General features: G+C 43.0%; 1 protein-coding gene and 1 long non-coding RNA gene across 2 annotated transcripts in view; one reads left to right on the forward strand and one right to left on the reverse strand.

Moving 5' to 3' along the window:
* The window catches only part of jmjd1cb (jumonji domain containing 1Cb), an 80,342-nt gene that overhangs the window by 53,219 nt on the left and 3,779 nt on the right, over positions 1-23,344 (forward strand). Inside the window, exons 3-26 of the mRNA XM_072455888.1 lie at positions 6,650-6,763; positions 10,653-10,758; positions 10,831-10,955; positions 11,052-11,201; positions 12,630-12,671; positions 12,872-13,103; positions 13,340-13,813; positions 14,132-14,441; positions 14,651-14,699; positions 15,045-15,905; positions 16,110-16,304; positions 16,404-16,570; positions 17,391-17,544; positions 17,679-19,884; positions 19,959-20,160; positions 20,394-20,608; positions 20,696-20,848; positions 20,937-21,026; positions 21,103-21,230; positions 21,303-21,531; positions 21,627-21,841; positions 21,912-22,241; positions 22,313-22,481; positions 23,134-23,224. Coding sequence (XP_072311989.1) covers positions 6,650-6,763; positions 10,653-10,758; positions 10,831-10,955; positions 11,052-11,201; positions 12,630-12,671; positions 12,872-13,103; positions 13,340-13,813; positions 14,132-14,441; positions 14,651-14,699; positions 15,045-15,905; positions 16,110-16,304; positions 16,404-16,570; positions 17,391-17,544; positions 17,679-19,884; positions 19,959-20,160; positions 20,394-20,608; positions 20,696-20,848; positions 20,937-21,026; positions 21,103-21,230; positions 21,303-21,531; positions 21,627-21,841; positions 21,912-22,241; positions 22,313-22,481; positions 23,134-23,224 — 7,007 coding nt within the window. The remainder of the gene's footprint in view (positions 1-6,649; positions 6,764-10,652; positions 10,759-10,830; positions 10,956-11,051; positions 11,202-12,629; positions 12,672-12,871; positions 13,104-13,339; positions 13,814-14,131; positions 14,442-14,650; positions 14,700-15,044; positions 15,906-16,109; positions 16,305-16,403; positions 16,571-17,390; positions 17,545-17,678; positions 19,885-19,958; positions 20,161-20,393; positions 20,609-20,695; positions 20,849-20,936; positions 21,027-21,102; positions 21,231-21,302; positions 21,532-21,626; positions 21,842-21,911; positions 22,242-22,312; positions 22,482-23,133; positions 23,225-23,344) is intronic.
* On the reverse strand, positions 14,747-15,447 carry LOC140368820 (uncharacterized). Its single transcript, XR_011928201.1, has 2 exons — positions 15,300-15,447; positions 14,747-14,894 (listed from the first exon to the last, which is right to left on the reverse strand). It is a non-coding gene; the product is annotated as an uncharacterized lncRNA (long non-coding RNA).

Consider the following 23,344-nt stretch of genomic DNA (forward strand, 5'->3'; position numbering starts at 1 on the left):
CCACACTGTCCCTTCTACTTTAGCGCCATGAATAGGTGTGGAAAAAAAAATCTAAGTCTGTTACTATTATAGTCCATAAGCAGCCAGCAGTCCGAAGAGTGTAGCAGATGAACATTGCCGTGTGTTAAGCATGATTTTGTATCGAATATATATGAAGCACATATTTGGGCCGAGCTGTCAAGTCAAATTTGCTTCATCGAAATTCTTTTCTGGACGATGAGCGTACGCTTCCCTCCCTTTAAACCTCTCAACAAAAGGTTGTAAACTATTGTGATTTCAATTATCACAATTTTGTTTCAATGTACGAGCAGCCCTAATTAAAATAAACCTATAGAAAGGCAAAGTGAAACAAATCTGCTTTAAATCTCCAGCATGATGGGTCAATATTTAGTTTGGACTGAGCACTGACTATAAGACGTGCATGAAGCTTGAACACTGCTCGGTTACTGGTTGGTTTTGAATCCGGGGTGTGGACGAGTTTGTAGTTATTTGAATAAGAGCTGTGCTGTTAATCGAATTTCTAATCAACAGTGATCAGCGTCAGAGTCTTTTTATTTGAGAGGTCCACAGCCAATCCTCTGTCAGTGAAATCTTGTGGTTTGAAGCAGAAGTAATGTGACCATTTCTATCTTGATTGGTCATGATGAAAAGTATGTTTGTATGACATGTATTTCACAGCAAACATTGTGAAATTGTCTTCGAATAATATGAGGGGAGGGGCTAAAATCGGCCATAAATATTTGCAACGCTTATTTCTGATCCAGTCTGCACAAACTACTCTAATTAGTCTCAAGTGGATTATGCAGCATGGTGTTGTTATTATTGTTGTTGTCGAGAGTTCTTCCATGGGACACCACTAAGTGCACATAAAGCCTGGCCTGTGGAGTGCTCCCCGACAGCAGCAGGAAGTGAGCGTACTTCCTGCTTAAATGCACTTCCTCTTTGTGTGTCCATTTGACTTCTGCTTCTCTAAAAGAAGGGGACATTAATGGCATGTTGTACTATTGCTTAAAGTGAGGGAAAAACCTGCCGACTTGAAATGGTTTCATCTTGATTCTTCTGATATAAATGATAAGATGCATCAGTAGTGCACTCATCGTCTCATCGTGCAGCAGGGAGTCTGTTTACACCACGCTGTAGTAGTGGCTTGGCTCAACATGAACCAGAGGAAGGAGGTACTACAAGAGTCGTTATCACCCAGTGGGCAAGTGTGAAGCCGCAGAGATGTGCCAAACAAAGAAGAGTGGAGCTGAGGAGTTCCACTGACTCAAATGTGACTTTCAAATCCTGTTTAAAAAACCCATCTCTTTTTTCAATCCTACTCCACATAATCTCATTATTATTAGAGTGCTGCCAAATTTGTTTCTGTGTACACATTTTATTACAAATATTTGTATTGCTTTTCAAGCATTTCTCTGACTGTTGTTGCTTTTTATTCTATTTTATATTGTACCTTGAGTGTCCTGAAAGGCACCCATCATTGAAATACATTATTAGGCCCGAGCGCCACAAGCTGGCGAGAGGCCTATTAGTCTCGTAAGGCCGTGCGAAGCGCTCGCCCACTTCCAAACACTCACTAACGCACTCCTCCACTCATGCACGCCCCGTGCATACTAATTAGTTGTAGGAAAATGGAACATTACCGTTGTAAACGGGCGAAGCCCGTGCAAAAGTTCGCACTAAACGAGCACTTTACATTGGGATGACGACCGCGAAGCGGTCGTCATCCCCATATAAAGCACTCATTTGCGCTAAGTAGCTCACGAATACGTTCCCCATCTCTTGCATGTTCCGTGCATATAAGCATGTAATGCTAAAATTGAACATTATTACTGTATAGAGGGCCAAAAACACAAAGTGGGCGGAGCCCACTCAAAATTATCGAAAGTACCCGTCAGTGACCAGGGACCCACACCATGAGGTAGGAAAGCCCGAGCGCTTTCCGAAAATGTATAGTTTATGATATTTGAAAAATGGGAAACATTGTTTTCGCATCAGAATATTATTCTTTCTTTCTTTCTTCTTCTTCTTCTTCTTCTTCTCGGGACCAACCCCCCTATTTTTCACCCAGTGAACATTGACGAAAAGTCACAAAAATTTGCACACGTCTAAAAATCGTGCCTCTCTACATTCTGGCTATTTCCCTTTTCTAAAATAAAAAAAATTGGCGCGTTAGCGCCCCCAAATGTACCAAAAATGCATTGAGAGATAGGAAATGACCCAAAAAAAATCTGATCGTAGAATCATGAAATTTGGCGTAGAGGTAGATGGTGACAAGAGAAGTAAAAAATATTATTACGGCAACGCCGTCCGCCCAACCAAATGTCGGCCATATTGGTTCAAAAATGGCTAAGCAGGACTCGGGAGTTTTTCCAAACGTCGTACTTTTACGAACTCCTCCCAGGGCGTTGGCCCTAAAAAGCTGAAATTTGGTGGAAATGCTACTGAGCATTAAAGTTATCCAAATTACATTGATACCTGTCACGGTCTCTGAGCGGCGAAGCCGCAAACTGTAGCTAGAATTTCAGAAATCTCCCATATTTAACATTTCTGCCGTTTGCGCAGATAAAGTCCGAATTGCGTCAAATTAGAATCAGTTGTTAAACTCTTTGCCCTAAACCTACTTGAAGTGAAATAAATTAATTTGGCGCCACAGCGCCTTCTACAGATTTTATATAGAGGTTAAATGTTTAGTTTTCCGAAATTTGACACCCAACTCAATTTTGGCATTCCCATCAAAAAAGGCAATGAGACCCATGTCATAATTGTTATGGCTTTGCCGTAACGATGACCGAAACCATCCATGTTATTCCAATGGGGAAATCGCCAGAACATGTTTACACTTTAGACTTTCACGAACTCCTCCCAGGGCGTTAGCCCTATTAACCTGAAATTTGGTGAGACTCATCTTCAGGGGTGGACCATCAAAAGTTATCCACATTTTTATTCTAAGAGTCACGGTGTCTGTGCGGCAAAGCCGCACATTTTGCCAAGAATTCAAAATAAAATAGCTTTTTGATGGTAAAACAAAGGGGAGAAGATGTGACAGCGTCACAGATTCAGCAGTAGGCGTAATAAAAGGACAATTGGGGCGCGTTAGCGCCCCCTCCTCTTGCGGCGTGGCGGCGGCGTGGCGAGGGCCGATCATTGCCGCTTGCGGCTATATTTCTTCTTCTTCTCGGGACCAACCCCCCAATTTTTCACCCAGTGAACATTGACGAAACGTCACAATTTACACACACCTAAAAATCGTGCCTCCTTACATTCTGGCTATCTCCCTTTTCTAAAATTTAAAAAATTGGCGTGTCAGCGCCCTCAAATGTACCAAAAATGCATTAATATAGAAAATGACCCAAAAAAAATCTTATCGTAAAATCATGAAATTTGGCGCAGAGGTAGATGGTGACAAGAGCAGTAAAAAATATTATTACGGCAACGCCATCCGCCCAACCAAATGTTGGCCATATTGGTTCAAAAATGGCTAATTATGACTTGGGAGTTTTTCCAAACGTCTTACTTTTACAAACTCCTCCTAGGGCGTTTTGCCCACCAACCTCAAAATCGGTGTACGTCCTCTAGACAAGTGGGGCATCTAAAGTTATCAAAATTTTAAGGATAGCTTTTACGGTCTCTGTGCGACGGAGCCGCAAACGTTTCCCAGAATTCTGACTATTTGGCCTTCAGAGTGGCCTATAAACAATAGAGTTTTTCCAAATGACATGATATTTTGCACAAAATTCTAATTTGCCATCCTGATCATAAAAGTATGAGAGCCAAAGTCATATTTTGTACGGCGTAACCGTAGCGATGACAGAAACATCCCATGTTATCCTTATGGGAAAATCGCAAAATCGCTCAAATCACCACATTTTTACGCTTCACACTTTAACAAACTCCTCCTAGGGCGATTGGCCGATCAAGTTCATATTTGGAGAATATCATCTACACAAGCGGGGCATCAAAACGTATCCATATTTTGATTCTAAGTGCTACGGTCTCTGTGTGGCGGACCCGCAAATATATGTCAGAAATGGGAAAACAGCGAAATCTCTAAAATGACCACATTTTTACACTTCACACTTTAACAAACTCCTCCTAGGGTGATTGCCCGATCAAGCTCATATTTGGGGAAAATCATCTACACAAGCGGGGCATCAAAAATTATCCATATTTTGATTTTAAGTACTAGGGTCTCTGTGCCGTGGAGCTGCAAATATACTGTCACAAATGGGAAACCGCCAAATCCTTGAAATGTTCACATTTATGCTTCACACTTTAATGAACTCCTCTGTGGGCAATAGCCCGATCAAACTTTACTTTGGGAAATATCATTTACACAAGCGGGGCATCAAAAGTTATCCATATTTATATTCTAAGTGCTACGGTCTCTGTGCGGCGGAGCAGCAAATTTGACTGACACTTGTGTTCATTTGCACTGGACTGGCCATGTCCAATGTGTCGCCGTCTGTCAAGTTCTTTTTTAATTCAACACACAATAAGGGCGCCATCTTTATCAAGTCAAAAGCGCAGAGTCGGAAGGCCGGCGGCCCGCGAGGGCCGTTGGATGCCGCTTGCGGCTTTAATTCTTCTTCTTCTTCTTCTCGGGACCAACCCCCCTATTTTTCACCCAGTGAACATTGACGAAAAGTCACAAAAAATTGCACACCTCTAAAAATCGTGCCTCTCTACATTCTGGCTATTTCCCTTTTCTAAAATAAAAAAAAATGGCGCGTCAGCTTCCCCAAATGTACCAAAAATGCATTGAGAGATGGGAAATGACCCAAAAAAAATCTGATCGTAGAATCATGAAATTTGGCGCAGAGGTAGATGGTGACAAGAGAAGTAAAAAATATTATTACGGCAACGCCGTCCGCCCAACCAAATGTCGGCCATATTGCTTCAAAAATGGCTAAACATGACTTTGGAGTTTTTCCAAACGTCGTACTTTTACGAACTCCTCCCAGGGCGTTGGCCCTAAAAAGCTGAAATTTGGTGAAAATGCTACTGAGGAGTGGGACATCAAAAGTTATCCAAATTACATTGATACCTCTCACGGTCTCTGTGCGGCGAAGCCGCAAACTGTGGCTAGAATTTCAGAAATCTCCCATATTTAAAATTTCTGCCGTTTGCGCAGATAAAGTCTGAATTGGGTCAAATTAGAATCAGTTGTTAAACTCTTTGCCCTAAACCTACTTGAAGTGAAATAAATTAATTTGGCGCCACAGCGCCCCCTACAGATTTTATATGGAGGTTAAATGTTTAGTTTTGCGAAATTATATGAAATTTGACACACAACTCAATTTTAGCATCCCCATCAAAAAAGTCAAAGAGGACCCATGTCATAATTGTTATGGCGTTGCCGTAACGATGACCGAAACCTTCCATGTTATTCCAATGGGGAAATCGCCAGAACATGTTTACACTTTATACTTTCACAAACTCCTCTTAGGGCGTTAGCCCTATTAACCTGAAATTTGGTGAGACTCATCTTCAGGACCATCAAAAGTTATCCACATTTTTATTCAAAGAGTCACGGTGTCTGTGCGGCAAAGCCGCACATTTTGCCAAGAATTCAAAATAAAATAGCTTTTTGATGGTAAAACAAAGGGGAGAAGATGTGACAGCGTCACAGATTCAGCAGTAGGTGTAATAAAAGGACAATTGGGGCGCGTTAGCGCCCCCTCCTCTTGCGGCGTGGCGAGGGCCGATCATTGCCGCTTGCGGCTATATTTGTGATTATTATTGTGATTATTATTAAGCCTTTTTCAATAAGCTGTCTCATTGATAATACGTTTTATTCCTCTCCCGGAGATTGAGCTATTGTGCTAACTCTGGCATATTTATGTTGAAGCTGTTGCTGACGCATTGACTAATGTGCATCGTCCTAATTCAGATAAATGAAATAAAACGGCATGCAGTGGAGAAGAGTTGGCAAAAAAGCTAGCATCTAAACTTATCTGAACAGGAATCCCTCAAATATGTACATAAACAGGACAAAATGTTGTTGTCTTTTCAGATGTTTATCAGAACTAGTATAAGCCCATATGGTAGTTGCATTCCCTGGTGGTTTTAGTTATTTATTATCATTTCTGAATCAAAATCCATATGTAACCAGCCTGTTCCAGTGGAGGGAGCAGAGATTGATCGGCTTGAGATCAATGTGAAAATGTTCTACCAGCTGATCTACATTTACAACAGCTCTACCTGTCATAATGAAAAATATCATGATATTATTAAAGCTACTTTATGCTACTGACAGTACGAGAACCCCCCCAAAAAACATTAAATATAATTAAAATAACTAAATTATAAGTACTGTATAAAACGCATTGAGGCACGTTTTGGTGATGATAATAAGTCATACAAGTTAATAAATTCACTTTCTACGACTCAGATCTATTTAAGTGTCCCAAAGTGCAATAAGTCAATATAACTACAGTCCCTGATGCCTTCAAACACATCAAAAAAGCAAAATGTGGTTAAAATAAATAATTTGAAAATAAAGAGAATGATTCTGACTTGATCCTGATGATAAAATCCCAAAAATAAAAAATGAAAAATTCCCACAATTGAGTGCATTATCAGAGCGAGTGGATGTGGATGATGTTGTAGAATCTTAACCTTAATCCTGTGTGTTTTTTCGTTGCAGTCCTTCAAACGTGTGGTGGGGAAGAGCCTCCTGCCGTCCGTCATTGCTGTGGAGTTCCTCTTGGACCGACAGCTTGACTTCCTGCCCGAGCACACCACATTACAGCCCTACCAGGTACACGCACACACGGCCCGCACTCATGACCCGCACACACGGCTCCCGCTAACATGACCCGCACACACAAGCCTGACACCGCCCTCGCATCAGAACTACGGCTGGGAAATGAGTCAAATTTCGAGATGGAGATTCAGTCATTTCCAGTTGTCGAGTATGCTCTGGACTTTAGAATGGAAAAGTTTACGGCTAATCATCAGTCGGAAAAAGCTTGTGGTTTCGAGCAGTGTTTTGACTTTGCAGGAAGAAATTGGGCTGTTTTTTGTGTTAAAATCTGTGTATGTTCGTGAAAGCAAAACAGAAAGCCAGAGATCAGTAATATAAGGGGGAAATCAGAACACATTTTTAAAGTGTATGTTTCTCAAGAAATCATTGTGATTAAATGATTATATAGATGGTTTAATTCCTCTTGCGCAATCACCTTAAAGCATTATAAATTGAATGCATTTGTTGCACACTGGACTGTAATTATTTTTAACAACTCTCCATTAAGTATGCAAAATATCAACATGTTTTAGGCCTGCACAGCATGATTGTAATGGCTTTCATTCTATCTCACTTCAAAGTTGTGGCTATGTTTATTCGGTTAATAAATCCCCAATCATTCCGGCTGAGTTTCCCTAAAACGCTTGACTGAAATCACACCAATTAAAGTTGAAAGTTGAACCCTTTGGAGTATATTATTTTGAGTATTTTGAGTGATATATCATTCTAAGTGCTAACATACACTAAAGAAAATCAGATTTCAGATCCCGCTGAGTTTTTATGGGATAAATTTAAGGAGTTAAAGCTGCTTTTGGGAGATATTTGACCATTCCTGTTTCAAAGCTGAAGCCAATATCACTAAAAATGAGCCTTCCTTTTTTTTAAAGTTTAGATTACAATGGATATACATTCATCCCAGAATAATAGATTGACTTGACTTTAAATAAGTGGGTTGTAGCTTTCCTTTTGTGTTTTACTTCCCCAAGAACTTGATGGCTCCTTCCCTTTTATCAGATGGTTGATAAAAGAGAATACATTTAGTCATTTCAACTCAGTCTTGTTTGCAGTGTTCCGAACAAGTAAACCTAAATGTAATTTGTCAGTCATATTACCTTTATTTTATCATTAAGTAAGTTTTATATAATAATAATAAATGTAATAAAGCTCGTCCCATACTAGAGGAATTACAATGTCAACTAGACATTCACAATGTCTACGATAAGGATGATCTATCGTGTTATTTAGAGATGGTGATTTCCCGAACTAGAGCTGTAGTGGAGAGTTGTTTTTACAGTCTTTCTTTCAATCAGAGTATAAGACAACCACTGACTTATTTAAAATGTTTATCTCATGGGATTATTTTTCACCTGTGTATTTGGTTAGTCACGCTCAAATGTTTACAGTCATAACCAACATTTAATATTTGTATTTCTGTTGTGGCTGATTACAATATCATTCATTTATCTGGTGCGCTGCAAAGTCAACCTCGAACATTCAAAAGACAAACGTTATAAATTTACCAACAGTATAAATAAAAGTTTCTCAGTCCTGAGTAAAACTTTTGCAGCCTCAGTCCACAGCGCCGAGGTAGAGGGAAAGAGGATGGTGCAGGGCGGCCCACATCATGCAACAAAGTCAATGAGCAGTGACCTGCTAAAATGGAACATTTAAAATCCACCAGAATACTGGAAATCACTTCTGATTTCTTCAAAGTTTTCTCCCTAGACACCACTACCCGCTTTGTGCCTGTATATGAAAGAAACTTGGATGTTGAAGGATGTCTTATAGATTTGTTTGAATTAGATGTTGGGATAAATGTTTGGACAATAGAACATTTTGTTCCAGCCAAATTAAGACTAGACCGAGGTTGTGATCTTAACAATCCATAGTCCCGTCCTGCTTCAGCCACATCTGATGCACAAGCCTTGGGCAAATTGGGAATGACACTTACACACAGATACACTGTTAATTCTTCATATCAGATCATATGCATTTTTTGTAGTCTTACCACAGCATGCCACACATATACAGCAATAACCACAAGTACTGTTGCATATTCTTAGTGCCAGTTTCCAGTTGAGCCTTTGTGGTGCAGTACAGTACTTGAACTCTTACCACAGAGAGCACTAGAGCGGCTCTAGGACCTGCTGATGGTGTTTCATACTGTACAAGGATAAGATACTCATGTGAAATCTTAGAGCAGGTTTGAGCATGTTTGTTGGCACTTCAGCTCAAAGTAGACAGTACAAATGTGTGCAGACACATGCTGCTGGGGTTTTCTACATTGATACTGTCTGGATGGTTCCAGGAGCCAAGGTTACTATCAGTCTGTGACAAAGCTGTTGTGTCATTTACTGCATTGCATCAGAGTTTGTATCATAATATACTTCCTGTGCCTGTACAGTTGGGCCAAATGTTCAGGCCTACATGTCACAGTCGTACTTGAAGAACTGTATGTAGCTTGCATTCTTTCTGTTTAAAAAAAAATACTCCAATAAGATAAGATAATCCTTTATTGTCCCACATGGGGAAATTTCATTGGTGCAACGCAGGAAGATACAGAGGTAGATGCAGAAGAAAAGAACAGATCACTAATAGGAAGTCTGAAAAACACTTTCAGTAGAAGATCTCCTATAAACAAAAACTCCCATAGACAAATAAATAAATACATGAACCTGCCAGTGCCTTAACCTGCAGATGGAGGACACGTACAAGTGTTTCTCTTTCTCACTTTAAAGACGGACTATGTCCCATTTTCAGCTCAGAACCTCCAGAATACATTCATTGAGCTGCAGAGTCATGATTGGAGCGTCAGGAAGAGACCATTCAGATCAGAGAGAGGACACAGAGGTTTTACTGGAATTAACTGGAATGAGAGACTCGCGTGAGGCTCATTCTGCACAATAGTGTTGAGAACAAAAGCACCAGATGTGGAAAAAGGAAACGTCATCAACTTAGCCACGATGTCCAATATTTTTGCTATAAAGTAAGAGTATGAGCTGTATCTGAACATGTTTACTTGGTATTAGGGGACACAGATCATGTTTGCAACTTGTAAATGAAAATGTCATGCTATTTTAACACAAGTGAGATTTGTTAGCCGTCTTGGCCTTTTGTGTCGGGCCCTCTACAGCTCGAGACAGGCACCCAAACACCCACAGCTCACTACTCTCCACACTACAAGAATAGACTTCTAATATTAGAAAGTGAAATGGTAGTATGTGGATAAAAACAGTTGGTATGGTCTTGTTTGTTTCTTATTTGCTGAGCTGCACTAATGAAACTAGATTATCCAATATAAAGAACTGGCATTTACTTGTTTTGTAGTTGTCTCATTTATCAGGCTGATTAAAATGTCAAAATCTTTTTATATGTTCTAATATTATACTTTTTGGACCTGGGACAGTGTGTTAGTGTTGGTGGAGACCAGTTGTGACTTCCCACTGAGAAATGAGATTTTTGTAGCCTATAGTTTAGATATGAATTAAATATTGCTGTGTTTGATCATATTTAGGTGAAAATACTGCCACGTTTTACGCATTCAACGATCATTCCACTTGTGTTGTCTAAATGCAATTTTTTAAAATTTGTATCGATTCCACGCATCTCCAAAACTATAGCATCACTATTTAGCCCTCATGACATAGTTTTACTGTTATTTATGTCATTGGCCCCTTCAAACCTGCTTCTATTAGGTCATAATAGTTCAACCTGAGCTGAAGTTTCAGTGCACTCTAGATTTATTTACTTTTCAATTAGTTTGTTTGATATTCATGTGCTTCTCAGTTTGGAGATACATTGCATATTAATAATTTCTTTGTACATAGTTTAGTATATTTATTTGTGGATAGTAAGTATAACATAAGAGTCACACACAGGACATGGATCATTGTGTGTGTTTCAGGATGAGGTGGACAGCCAGAGCCCTGTCCTGAGAGACCACCCACAGCTCCATGAAGAGATCAAGTGCTGGCTCAAGGACCAGAAGGTTCAAGAAATTTTTATGCAAGGTATGATTTCAGCTTGAAAAAACTGTCATTTCATATGGTTTGTTTGAAGACTTAATTTGTTTTTATTTTCAGGTCCCTATTCTCTGAATGGCTACCGTGTACGAGTGTATAGACAAGACTCGGCCACCCAGTGGTTTACTGGCATCATTACACACCACGATCTTTTCAGCCGCAATATGGTCGTCATGAACGACCAGGTAAAAACTTCAACCCCAGAGTGTATCATTACATACCTTCTCTTTTGTTTCTTTTCATTTGATATTATATAACTCTGTGCGGTGTGTGTTGTTCAGGTGCTAGAGCCTCAGAACGTTGACCCGTCTATGCTCCAGATGACCTTTCTAGATGATGTTGTCCATTCGCTGCTGAAAGGAGAAAATATTGGTATCCAATCGAGAAGAAGGTCGCGCTCAAGCCAGAACAACAACAACAACTCGGCTCATGTAAGTGTGAGGAGCCTCTAAAAGAGCACTTTTGTTTTGATTTATAGAACCACACAGATGCTGGTCAATACTGTCACTCAAACAGTGCATTGTAAAAAGAAAATGGCTCTTAATATTTTACATTGTCTAGGGCCTCATTTATAAAAACCATCAGTCTACATTGAAATTCCAGACAGTGTGCACGCAACTACCTGTAAGTGTAATAATGCATCACTTAGCAACAAAATAAACACACACTTGACTCCCTGGATACTCTCAGTTCACATCTTTAAAGGCCAAGCACAAACTCTTCTCAGTAGAAGTAATGCCCAGATCTTTAGTTCAGGTTCATAAACAATGGACAGAATTGGTCATGACAAATCCTTCTTTTGCACATTCCAATTGACTTATTATAACTGAATTAATTGCTTCTATAGATATGAAAAATCCTTGCAATCACACAAAACAATTATTGCTTAATTTGTTTAATATCATTACCCTTCTTTCTGTGGATGGTCATGTCTTTCTAAAATGTGCATGGGCCAATATGTTTTATATCTCCAGGTGTTTACATATAACATATTTATTTGTTATACAAACTTTATAAATGAGGCCCATGGACATCCCCTTGTATCCATGTTTTGTACTATATACCCTGCTGTGACCAGCAGAGGTCACTGTGTTATCAAAATCACTGTCTGCTGTTCTTTACAGTCACTTTCATTTGGATCACTGACCGGACCCTCCTGACAAAATATACAAGTGCTGAAAAAACTGTCCATTTGTGACATTTTTACATATATATATATAAATAATATATATATAAATAATATATATATATATATATATATATATATATATAAATAATATATATATATATATATAGATATAGATATAGATATAAATAATATATATATATATATATTATTTATATATATATATATATATATATAAATAATATATATATATATATATATATATATATATATATATATATATATATATATATATATATATATATATATATATATATATATATATATATATATATATATATATATATATATATATATATATATATATATATATATATACTGCTAAATGGCTTAAGATACTCATTTTCTATCCCAATAGTAATTTAACTTAATTTGACATAGCTTTAAAACATTCAGTGATTCAGTGACCTGATTTTTAAATGAGTTATTACACAGAATTATACACAATAACATGTTTAAATTTAGAATGATTAAACCCCAATTCTTATGACGGAGTCCAGCACATATGTGTCGCACAGGAGGCGAAGGATCAGTGGCTCAAATGCAGTCCGTGATGTTTGGTCCCCGCACTCATTAACACAATCTTTCCTTGTCCCATATTTTTTTTCTGTTTTATATGATTTTGCTCTGTTTTTTGTTTTGATTTGTCCTGGTAAATGTTGACACATTAAAGATGGCAGGAGGGAGACCCAGCGGGACCACGGGCACTACTCAGGTACTTACCTCAGAGCAAACTGACACCACACTGATAAGATATACCATATACTCATTAGATTGTTCAGTACTAGACATTTACAATCTTCTTTAGGCTGACATGATGACTGCCTCTGTACTCAGTGTTTTCATTCTTGTTTTTGCATCTTTAACAAATGTCACCAAATGCGTTCTTGAATGTGTGTCGCTATGTTCTTGCAGAGTCATTACACCAGAGCTCAGGCCAATAGCCCCAGGCCCATTATGACCTCATCAGGCAACACTAAAGGTTCCCAGGGCTCTGTGGGCTCATTACAGCAAAGCCAGCAGCAGGCTAGCCTCTCACCCAGCAGTGGCACGCGGGAACCTAAAGAACCACGCACCGCCCGCTCATCCAGGAGGAAAGGCTCCGACAGCAGTGTCCCAGAGGAGGACAAAGACGCTCTGGCAAGAGGTAGGGAACCCAAGAGCACACCTGTGTCCTTATTTCATCCAGAGTAAAAGAAATCGCGCTCGGCTTCAACATAAGGCACAATGTAATAATTTGTAGCAATGCTAAATTTCAGCTCCTTTTGCAGTCATTTTAAAAGTTAACTAAGTAACTTACTGCATTTCATATCTTCTCCACATCAAGTCATTTTAAACTGTGTTGTAAACAAAGGATTTGCCCGAATGTTTTTTCTTTTCTAGACTCGAAGTCAAAGGCCAAGCTGGCGATAAACAAACGCAGAAAAGGAGATGAAGAGGAGAAAAAGGCAGGACCTAAGAGACTTAAGACTGAAATGACGTCAGATCTATCGGAAAGCAGTGACTCTGAGAACCCTCACAAGAGGATCGTCCACTCCTCTTGTTCCTCTTCATCATCTTCTTCATCATCATCCTCCTCCTCTTCCTCCTCCTCCTCTGAGACCAACTCTGAGAATGAGCTAAAGACTCAAAACAGTGATGTCAAAGTAAATGTTTCTAAAATGGAGGAGGATGAGAAACCACTTGTCCAGGGATGCAAGAGTGACTCCTCATCAGTAATTGATCGCCGATCCCCATGGGTGGAGCTTCAGCTGTCAGACGACAACAAAAAGGGCGTTCTAAAGGAAGCAGCTACGGTCATATCTAAAGAAGAGGAGGACTTGGTAGCAGTAACGCAGATCACCCAGTCTCCACAGGGTACGTTTACGTTTGTATAATTTATAAACCGAATATTAAGGAATATGTGTTTTTTTAACATTGTAAAATGCACATCATATCCTACGGATGATGCACTGATACTATAATTGGGTTTGATGTAGAAAAATACTGAATCAGGTAACTGTTGAGGAAAATGGTGGAAAGTTGTATTAAATGACTATTTAGCTAGCTATCTAGTTATCTAGCTATACTAGCTAGCTGGCATTTTTGAATGTTTGGATTCACTGGGAAATCTGCAAAGATGGACAGTCTGAGTGAGTGCCCTGCTGTGTGCTACATATATTTGTCTTTTTGCAGGGCCGTCCCAGACCAGCCTTCACAACAGCAGTGTGATTAATATCACAGACGACCCCCAGGCCACAGTTGATCAGGAGAGCTCTGAGGCTGTGTCTGCTCTCCTGGCCTCACAGAAGGCTGAGTCCACATCCCTGTCACCGTACCTGCCCTTAAACCCCTCGCCAGTTTGCTCGCCACCAGTGCCCCCCTCGCCATCAGAGAGCCGCCGAGAGCCAGAACCCACACCACAGTCCCACAGTAGTCTGGGAGGTGCTATCGCAGTCCCTAAAACCTCAAACAAAGCTGAGATTGCCCCATCTGAAGTGATCAGGTAAATGCAGCATGGTGCAACTCAAAATAACAGATCAGTTTGGATTTGCATGATTTACATTTCTAGAATTGTTGTTTGCTTTTGATTGCAGCAGCAACGTGTCCAAGTAGAAATGTGTTGACTGTTCTGTTCTGGAAATCACTGTATTGATCGTGATAAGACCTAATTACCATGCCGTACTCACGGACCTGTGTGTTTGGTTCTTTCAGAGCGGTTACGTCTATATCAGAAACTGTGGAGAAACAGGTCATTCCTCAAGTAGTTCAGCAGACGCCTTTCAGCCACATACATCCAGGCATCAGGCGTCCACCGCCATCGGTCGAAGAGAGTCGAAAAAACCATCTCCAGCCCATCCATCCGCACCAGAGCCTCAGCCCAGACAAGAAGAGCCCCAGTCCCAAACCTACACCACCCGATGCCCCCAAAGTCAAACCACAGCTCCCCTTGCAGCAGCTCCCCTTGCAGCAGCTCCCCTTGCAGCAGCTCCCCTCGCAGCAGCTCCCCTCGCAGCAGCACCCCTCGCAGCAGCACCCCTCGCAGCAGCACCCCTCGCAGCAGCTCCCCTCGCAGCAGCACCCCTCGCAGCAGCTCCCCTCGCAGCAGCACCCCTCGCAGCAGCACCCTTCGCAGCAGCACCCTTCGCAGCAGCACCCTTCGCAGCAGCACCCCTCGCAGCAGCACCCCTCGCAGCAGCACCCCTCGCAGCAGCACCCCTCGCAGCAGCACCCCTCGCAGCAGCACCCCTCGCAGCAGCACCCCTCGCTGCAGCACCCCTCGCTGCAGCACCCCTCGCTGCAGCAGCACCCCTCGCAGCAGCAGCACCCCTCGCAGCAGCAGCACCCCTCGCAGCAGCAGCACCCCTCGCAGCACCAGGGCCACCCACACCCTCATATGTTCCCCCCAACAGGCCCAGAGTATCCTAGGGCTAAGCCCTCCCCAGGACTGTTGGACATCTCCAAACCAAAACCAAACACCTCTCCGGAGGTGTCTAAACATAAAATGCAGCGATACACAGACAACTCTCCTTCCCCTGTAGGTCGTCTTTCCTCGAAAGTGGACTCAGGAGACACGCCCCGCTCTAGTTTTAAGCCAGTTCAGTCTCGTTCAGAATCTGCTGGACGTTGCACCCCCACCAGCACTAAGAGCCCTCTGATCATTGACAAGAACGAGACTTTCACAGTTTACAGGGACCCTGCACTTGTTCGTTCCGATGCCGACAACACTCCCTCTGTCTCCACTAATCACGTAGCGGCGTATTTGCACCCCCACCTCCATGCTCTTTCCTCGCCACATTCGCCCTGCCTTACGTCCACCACGCACCTCCTGGCTCCACCGCACACTTCAGGCCTACCTCACCCTCACCTTTTACCTCCAGGAGCCTCTCTCCTTGGGGGCCCCTCTCGGCTGGACTCACCTGGTGCTCTGGGTCACCTTTCCCTGACACACCAGCAGCAGTTCCTTCAGGTTTACTGTCATTTCTATTTACACTAGCCATTTCAGACGTCATCTTTTTTGTAGTCTACCATTAATTCAAAGCATATCAGTCTTTCTTTAAGCTGCTCGTACGTAAAAAAATAAAAGATGAATTTAAAAAGAGTAATCATTTACCTTACACGTGTGGACTCAACAATGTTTTTATTAATAAATAATTTTGTTTTCTTTCTTCAGGGACAAGGCCCCCCTCCTCCTCTCTTGGCTCAAGCTCACAGTGGGGCGGCTGGGTTGGGTCTGTACCCAATCCTCTGGCAGTACCCCAATGGAACACCTGCTTCTTACCCCCCAGGCCTCAATCTGACCCCCACGGCCAAGTGGGTCCACCACGACAACCATGTCCCAGTTAGTTCTGAGGCTGCTCTCAGAAGGGTACGTTTGATCACACTTGAGATGTACAGGATCAGATGAACTAGATCCTGATGAATTGTAAGTAGACCGATGACATCACAGTGCTTTGTTTTTCTGCAGAACACTGCCAGTCCGTGGCTTCACCAGGCCGGAGCAGGCACAGACGCTTTGGGTTTGCTGAGTCATGTTCCAGTCCGACCGGCCAGCGCTGATGCCCACCGCCAAATGAAGATTATTTCACACACCAGCCCACCCCTGTCCAAAACCTGCATGGACCTCCATAAAGAGTAAGCCTATACATATTTGTCACGCAAGTTTTATAATGTTTCACTCTCCCAGACTCTGGCTGTGATAATTAAGCTTGTTTATGATTTTAAAAAAACGGAAATGATAAAAAATAAGAATTAAAAAATAGCTTCATTGATTTGGAGCCATGTACACACATAGGCAGGTATTTATATAAGCGCATATCCACCGCCCTTTGTTTTATGAAAATTATTGCGTACACATACAATTGTTTTAAATATGTCCATCCACACAAACTCGTATAATTGCGCTCTTGAACGCGGTCATTAACATGCCAAACCAATAGTTGACAGTGTTTGCCTAAACGTTAGACCCAATCTAGCCAATAAGACCATACCTTTTCTCATCGTCACTTCCGCAAAACATGAAGCATGGCGAGTGGCATGGCTTCGATTTGGAGAAAGAGTTATTTGGTGCAATTTAGCCAACTGTAAAGCACTCTTCTTTGGCAGAAGTTGAGTTTACAAAATCGAGCAAGAAAAGGCAATTTTACAAACAAAAGCAACACACGTCGTCCACTGTCAGGCATAAACAAGGACACATATGTTTGTATTAATATGTATTAAAGATAGTGGCGTTTGGGAACTTACAATGCCAGTTACCCATGTCCACACTCAAACACAAAACTTCATCTTGGAACGGAGTTTTCTAAAAGCACCGTTTTTAAAAGTCATAATCATGTGTGGATGACGGGTCAAATCGTAGAAAAATATATGCCTAACTGATACCCGCCCTAAATCTGAGCTGAATAAGAAATAAATATTTGGATTCTGTACAAAGATGCTTGACTTATGTTTACAGTGACACTGACAAGAAGAGCTTCATGGAGCCCATCAGAACTATGACCCTGGCCCAGTTAAAACAGGAGCAGAATGACAGGAGCCGAACCCCCACAGGAAAAGACCACCTCCATCGCCTTTATTCCGACCACAGCAAAGCACGGCTCAGCAATCAGGTACGCTGCTGCTTTGAGATCAATAGGCAAATACAGTCTGGCACATCTGGTCAAGAATCTGTAAGGACTTGTAATAATAATTTCAGTAGAAGGAAATGGTCACAAAACTTATATCTTAATTTTTTTTCCTGCAGGAAATAATTCACGTGACGGATCGGACCATTAAATATAAAGAGGAGAACCGTCAGATCCTAAAGGAGAGCATTGAGGTTGCACCTTTCACAGCAAAGATCCAGCGATGTAGTGAGAAAAGCCTGGACCGGGACAGAGACCACACTCGTGAACCTGCCTTTTCTCCCCGGATTCCGACGCTGGCCTCCCCTAGTCACAAATCTGCCCATGCACACCCTCATATCATCCAAGAGAAAAGCAACTACTTTACTACCTTGTCCAACAGTGTAGTAAACGAACCCCCAAGATTATATCCGTCTAAGGACAGTGCATTCTATGACAAAGTGTCTGTCGGTGCGTCAGGGGTGGTGGCAAGTGTTGGCGCAGCTGTTCCTAGCCCAGGAGTGCTGTCTTTGGGCAGCTACAGCTCTAAAGGCTCTCTGTCTAAGCCTCCTCCCCTCATTAAACACCAGCCTGAAGGAGGAGAGGGTCTGGCTGGTAAGATTACCGAGCAGCTGAGCCAGCAGGTGGCGTTGGTGCAGCCTCACCACTTGCTTCACACAGGGTTAGACAGGATAGAGCGCCACAGCCCTATCATCTCTACACTGTCCTCGTCCACCGTCCCGAGTGCACAGCAGATCAGGGCCATGCCGTCTCTGCATCGAGCCCCTGTCTTCCACCCCCCTACGCAGCACTCTTTGGAACGAAAAGAACCTGAAAGAGAGCGTGTAGTTTACGGTGGACGTCTCTCTCCTCCCACTCTGACCCCCATTCAGCCCGTCTGTTTACTATCAGGGGGAGGTAAGAGCTCTGTGGAGCAGCAGAAACCCCCCACCCTGCTGCCTGAACTCAGGGACCTTAAAGCTCACGGAGCAATCGGTCATAACACATCCATGGGCCCTACCAGCCGAGCAGAGGTTAGCCTGATGGATGCATGGAGGAGCAGAGACATCATTCAGGAAAAAGGAGGAGCAAGGTGTAAACCTCAGGCTGCGACAGCATCTGTCATTGTGCGCTCCTCAACGTCTATCAAATATGACAGTTATTTTGGTGCTAACAAATCCGGTGCTCTAATCTCAAAGGAGTCACCCCAGGGAAGATTTTACCCAGCAAAGCCCCTAGGAGAGAGCCTGAGGCCGAGCGATGGTGCTAAAGACACTGGGCTCAGCCTAGTCATCCAGTCAAACTCTATCTTGTGTGACTTGGGGGTCCAGTATAAAACAAATCATGAGAATATTGGGGTCAAAGGTACCAACTCTGTTTGTAGGACTGCTGTGTCAGCCCCCCAGGATTCTGACTATTGTCACTCACCGAGAGGTGGCATTGGCAGCCAAGGACAAGCTCATTCTGGAGAGAACCATGAGCGGCTCTCTACCTCCTCTCCTAGAGGCACGGCTGCAGGGTCTCCTCAGCTCAGCCCCTGTAGCTCTGTTTCAGGTGGGAATCAGCTCTACCCCACCTCATTTGTCCACCTGAAAAAGCACAAAGCTGCCTGGGCTGCAGCACAATCACGGACCTCTGTCTCTTGCTCAGATGTGGTGGAGAAAATGTCCACTCAACCTTCGCCCCCACCAGCTCGTATGAGCCAACCCTCACCTTCATTTGACAGTAGCAGTAACAGCTCAGCCAGTGGCTCCACAACACCAAACAAATCCAGCCCTGTTCCGAACGGTCAGCCGTCTACTTCAGCCACATGTTCTCTACAATCCAACAACTACCATAAGCTGAAGAAGGCCTGGTTAACCCGGCACTCTGAGGAGGACAGAAACACTAGTAGTCCTTCGGCCCCTCCTGTGGTCAAAGTGGAGAAGATGGTTCACACGATCACCTGCAGCACAGCCACATCCAACAGCACTACAGCCATGTCCGACATGATCAAACCATGCACCGTCAACCTCAGTGCCTCTACCTCCAGTGAGGTGGACGTCAGCAAGGACAGTGGCACCAGGGGTCAGTCTGAGGACAAGGCAGAGGAGAGGAGAACGCCGTCTACCAGACGAGGGCCTAAAAGGTCTTACGAGTCTGGCTCAGAAAGTGGAGCCGATGACTCGGACACGAGTGAAAGCAAGATAGAGGGTCGTGCCAAACGTCAGCCCAAGCCTACCTACAAGAAGAAACAGAACGACATGGCAAAGAGGAGAGGGGACGACAAGGATGACGATGACTTGAAACCCAATGGCATTTTCCGTTCTGCCCGTGAGAAGACTAAACTAAAACTGGCCAGCAGCAGTAAGTACACTTTTCATTTACATACATCCATGTGGTTTTGCTTTGCCGTGCTCTTGACTGCTACACTTCTGCAGACGGGATTCCACGCTCTGTATTGAAGGACTGGAGAAAGGTGAAGAAGTTAAAGCAGACAGGAGAGTCTTTTCTTCAAGATGATTCATGTGCAGAGATTGGGCCTAACCTTCAGAAATGTCGGGAGTGCAAGGTCATCCGCTCCAAGAAGGGCGAGGAGCCAGTACACTCGCCAGTCTTCTGCCGCTTCTACTATTTCAGACGGTAACTAGACCATGGCCCACTGCCCTTATCCACTAATACAATGTGATATTAATGCAAATCTGATCATGAATTCCAAGTGAAATGGGAAAAAGCGCTTTATTACTTAAATGTCATGTCACATTGTTAAACCTGTTGGTGTTTTAGGTTTTATATCCAATTTGTAATGGTTTAATTAAGGGGACATTATTTTACATTACAACATTTGAAGTTTGATATCATCCGTCATGTCCCAGGCTTACCTACACTAAGAACGGAGTGATTCGGATGGACGGCTTCTCTTCTCCAGACCAGTTTGATGATGAGGCCCTCTCTCTGTGGGCCCCAAAATCTGCAGAAGATAGTCACCTCAACCAAAATATAGCCAAGTATATTCTCAGCTTCATAGGTGACAAGTTTTGCCAAATGGTTTCCATTGAGAACACTGCAGCATCCTGGATTAAGAAGGATGGTAAGTTTTCAGTTCCATGAGATGTTGTTCCCAACAGATTATAGCCTGATTTTAGGTCATTTTGAACTACTTTATGTTCTATTGTAGGCAAGTTGGCATGGAAGCGCGCTGTAAGAGGAGTAAGGGAAATGTGTGATGCCTGTGAAGCAACTCTCTTCAACATCCACTGGGTCTGTCAGAAGTGTGGCTTTGTGGTCTGCCTGGACTGTTTCAAGGCCAAAGAGAAGAAGAGCTCCAAAGGTGACTCTTCTTCTGAAAATAGTTTTATAGTTTTCTGTCTCGTCTTTTGCTAATTTTCCTCTGTGCCTTTTGTGTTTTACTTGTCTAGACAAAGAACTGTACAGCTGGCTTAAGTGTGTGAAAGGCCAACCTCATGACCACAAACACCTGATGCCCACTCAGATCATCCCGGGCACAGGTAACCCTCTCTGTCAAGCTCTGCCTTTACAGACAATCTGCCTTTATGATGTATTAACAGCTTCTGCTTGTTGCAGTGCTGACTGAACTAGTGACATCTATGCACGCTGTGAGAGAGAAACTGAACATCAAAGCTCACTGTCACTGTACTGCCAACAAACAGAATCTTCTCAACAAGCTTCCAAATACAAATGGAGTGTCCCAGGTAGAGTGCCCACACCAGGTCCTTCAGTGTGAGTCCAGTGCCTCTGGTTCATATCTGATGTATGTGTTTTAGGTTCTGCAGAATGTTCTCAACCACAGTAACAAGCTGTCCGTGGTCAAGGCGGAATCCACTGGTCTACAAACGAAGTCGGACCAGGCCATGACCAAAGCAGAGACCAACGGAGGAGGTAGCAGCCCGGTCAGCGACGCAGGCAGTGGTCTGGCCACACCCCCAGAGTCCCAGTCTCCTCTGCACTTTCTGGCCAATCTGGCTGAACAGAAGTCAAAAGAGGAGAAGAAAGGTCAGACCCCATTTGATCATATTGTGTCAGGAGTTAGATTAACAAATCACTTACATCTGCTCATCTCTATTCCTTTGTCATCATCTAACCAACAGAAAATAAGGAGTTGTTGCTGGGTAAATCTGTGAAGGAGGAGAAGGAGGGGGATCTGGAGTTGCTGCAGCACTGTAAAGGCAGCTCTCTAGTGGCCAACAGCACAGAGCAGGGTTCCACTCTGAGGGACCTCCTCACCACGACCGCAGGAAAACTGAAGCTGGGATCCACCGATGCAGGGATTGCCTTTGCACCAGTCTACTCTACAGCCTCACATGTAAGAACCACACGTAAGACTAAACACCAGCCTCTCATCTACAGCTCGGCTAATGATGTCTCTATTGCAGACTGGGAAAGGAGGAAGAACAATGCCCAACATCCTTGACGATATCATTGCCTCAGTAGTGGAAAATAAAATTCCTGCCGGTCGTCAAAATCTCACTAAATTGTCTCTCAAACAAGAGTCCGTCATAATAAACAACAGCAGCCCCAGCCCTGGCATACCAGATGACACCAAAACAGAAAAGAAGAAATCGCTCGCACCAACAGACGAATCCACAAACCAGTATTCAGACATTCCCCACAGCTGGTTAAACAACAAGCGGCTACTGTGGCTCAAAGACCACCGCAACCAGAACAACTGTAAGCTGTTCAGAGAGAGCTGGAGACAGGGACAGGTTAGTGGCACCAGGCTGAGACATGTGGGCGATGATGGTAGTAGGTTTGCTCATCTCTGATTCCCTTTCAGCCCGTGTTGGTGTCCGGGATCCACAAGCGACTCAACGCCAGTATGTGGAAGGCGGACTCCTTCAACCAGGAGTTTGCTGACCACCAGGGAGATCTCCTCAACTGCAAGGACCAGGTGGTGTCCAACTCTGGAATCAAGGAGTTCTGGGATGGATTTGAAGACATCACCAGTGAGTTTCTTAGTGTGTTGCAAACAGAAAGCTGCTTAAAATGGGACAGAATACAAAATATAACAGTAGAAAACATCACTAAACACACAATTGATGCAGGGGTGCACTTAAAGGTGGAATGGACGCTTTTTTTCAGCAAATTTTTTATCATATTTCCTCTTGGCGTGGATAAATCATTTGTCCTGCCACGTATCAATCATAAAACGCACCTACCGCTCACCTGCAGCTGCGTGCGGTCCGTCCCCATGTTTCCGCGTGCCTAAGCGCATGGATCTATCATAATATAGTTCCCTCAGTGTACGGGGCAAAATGAAGACGGCGAAAGACAGTTCGAGCTGACGCAGAAGTGGACAGAAATCTACGGGAGACGAGAGATGTGATGCGCTCCGTTGCGCTAATAAACAAACGCACGTGTGTGTTGTATCAGTCCGCACGGGGGAGTGGCATGCGCACTTCCGCCTGCGTTCTCAAATCGCCGAAAAATCGTCCATTGCGCCTTTAAGTAAAACTTTTTCCATTATAAAATTGTCCTTTTTAGTCTTTTAACCAGATTTAAATGTAGTTTAATTAAACCAGAACCCTAAAAAGAACGGTAATAGACTATTCTGACTTGGTTATGGCTTTGTTGTAACGGAAATAATTGTGTTTTCAGAGCGGCCCAAGTCCAAAGATGGAGACCCGATGGTGTACAGGCTGAAAGACTGGCCTTCAGGCGAGGAGTTCATGGCTCTCATGCCTTCACGGTACAAATCAATAACCAACATTCAAGTTGATCATTAAAGCTGTAACAATTGGTGAACTGCTGAATGTAAGAAATGGCCTCCTAGGGTTTGTTTAAACTACTTTTTTTTTTTTTCAGTCTT

This window comes from Eucyclogobius newberryi, unplaced genomic scaffold, assembly GCF_026437365.1.
Source record: "Eucyclogobius newberryi isolate DKJ021-1_F unplaced genomic scaffold, fEucNew1.0.hap1 SCAF_20, whole genome shotgun sequence".
Classification (NCBI taxonomy): domain Eukaryota; kingdom Metazoa; phylum Chordata; class Actinopteri; order Gobiiformes; family Gobiidae; genus Eucyclogobius; species Eucyclogobius newberryi.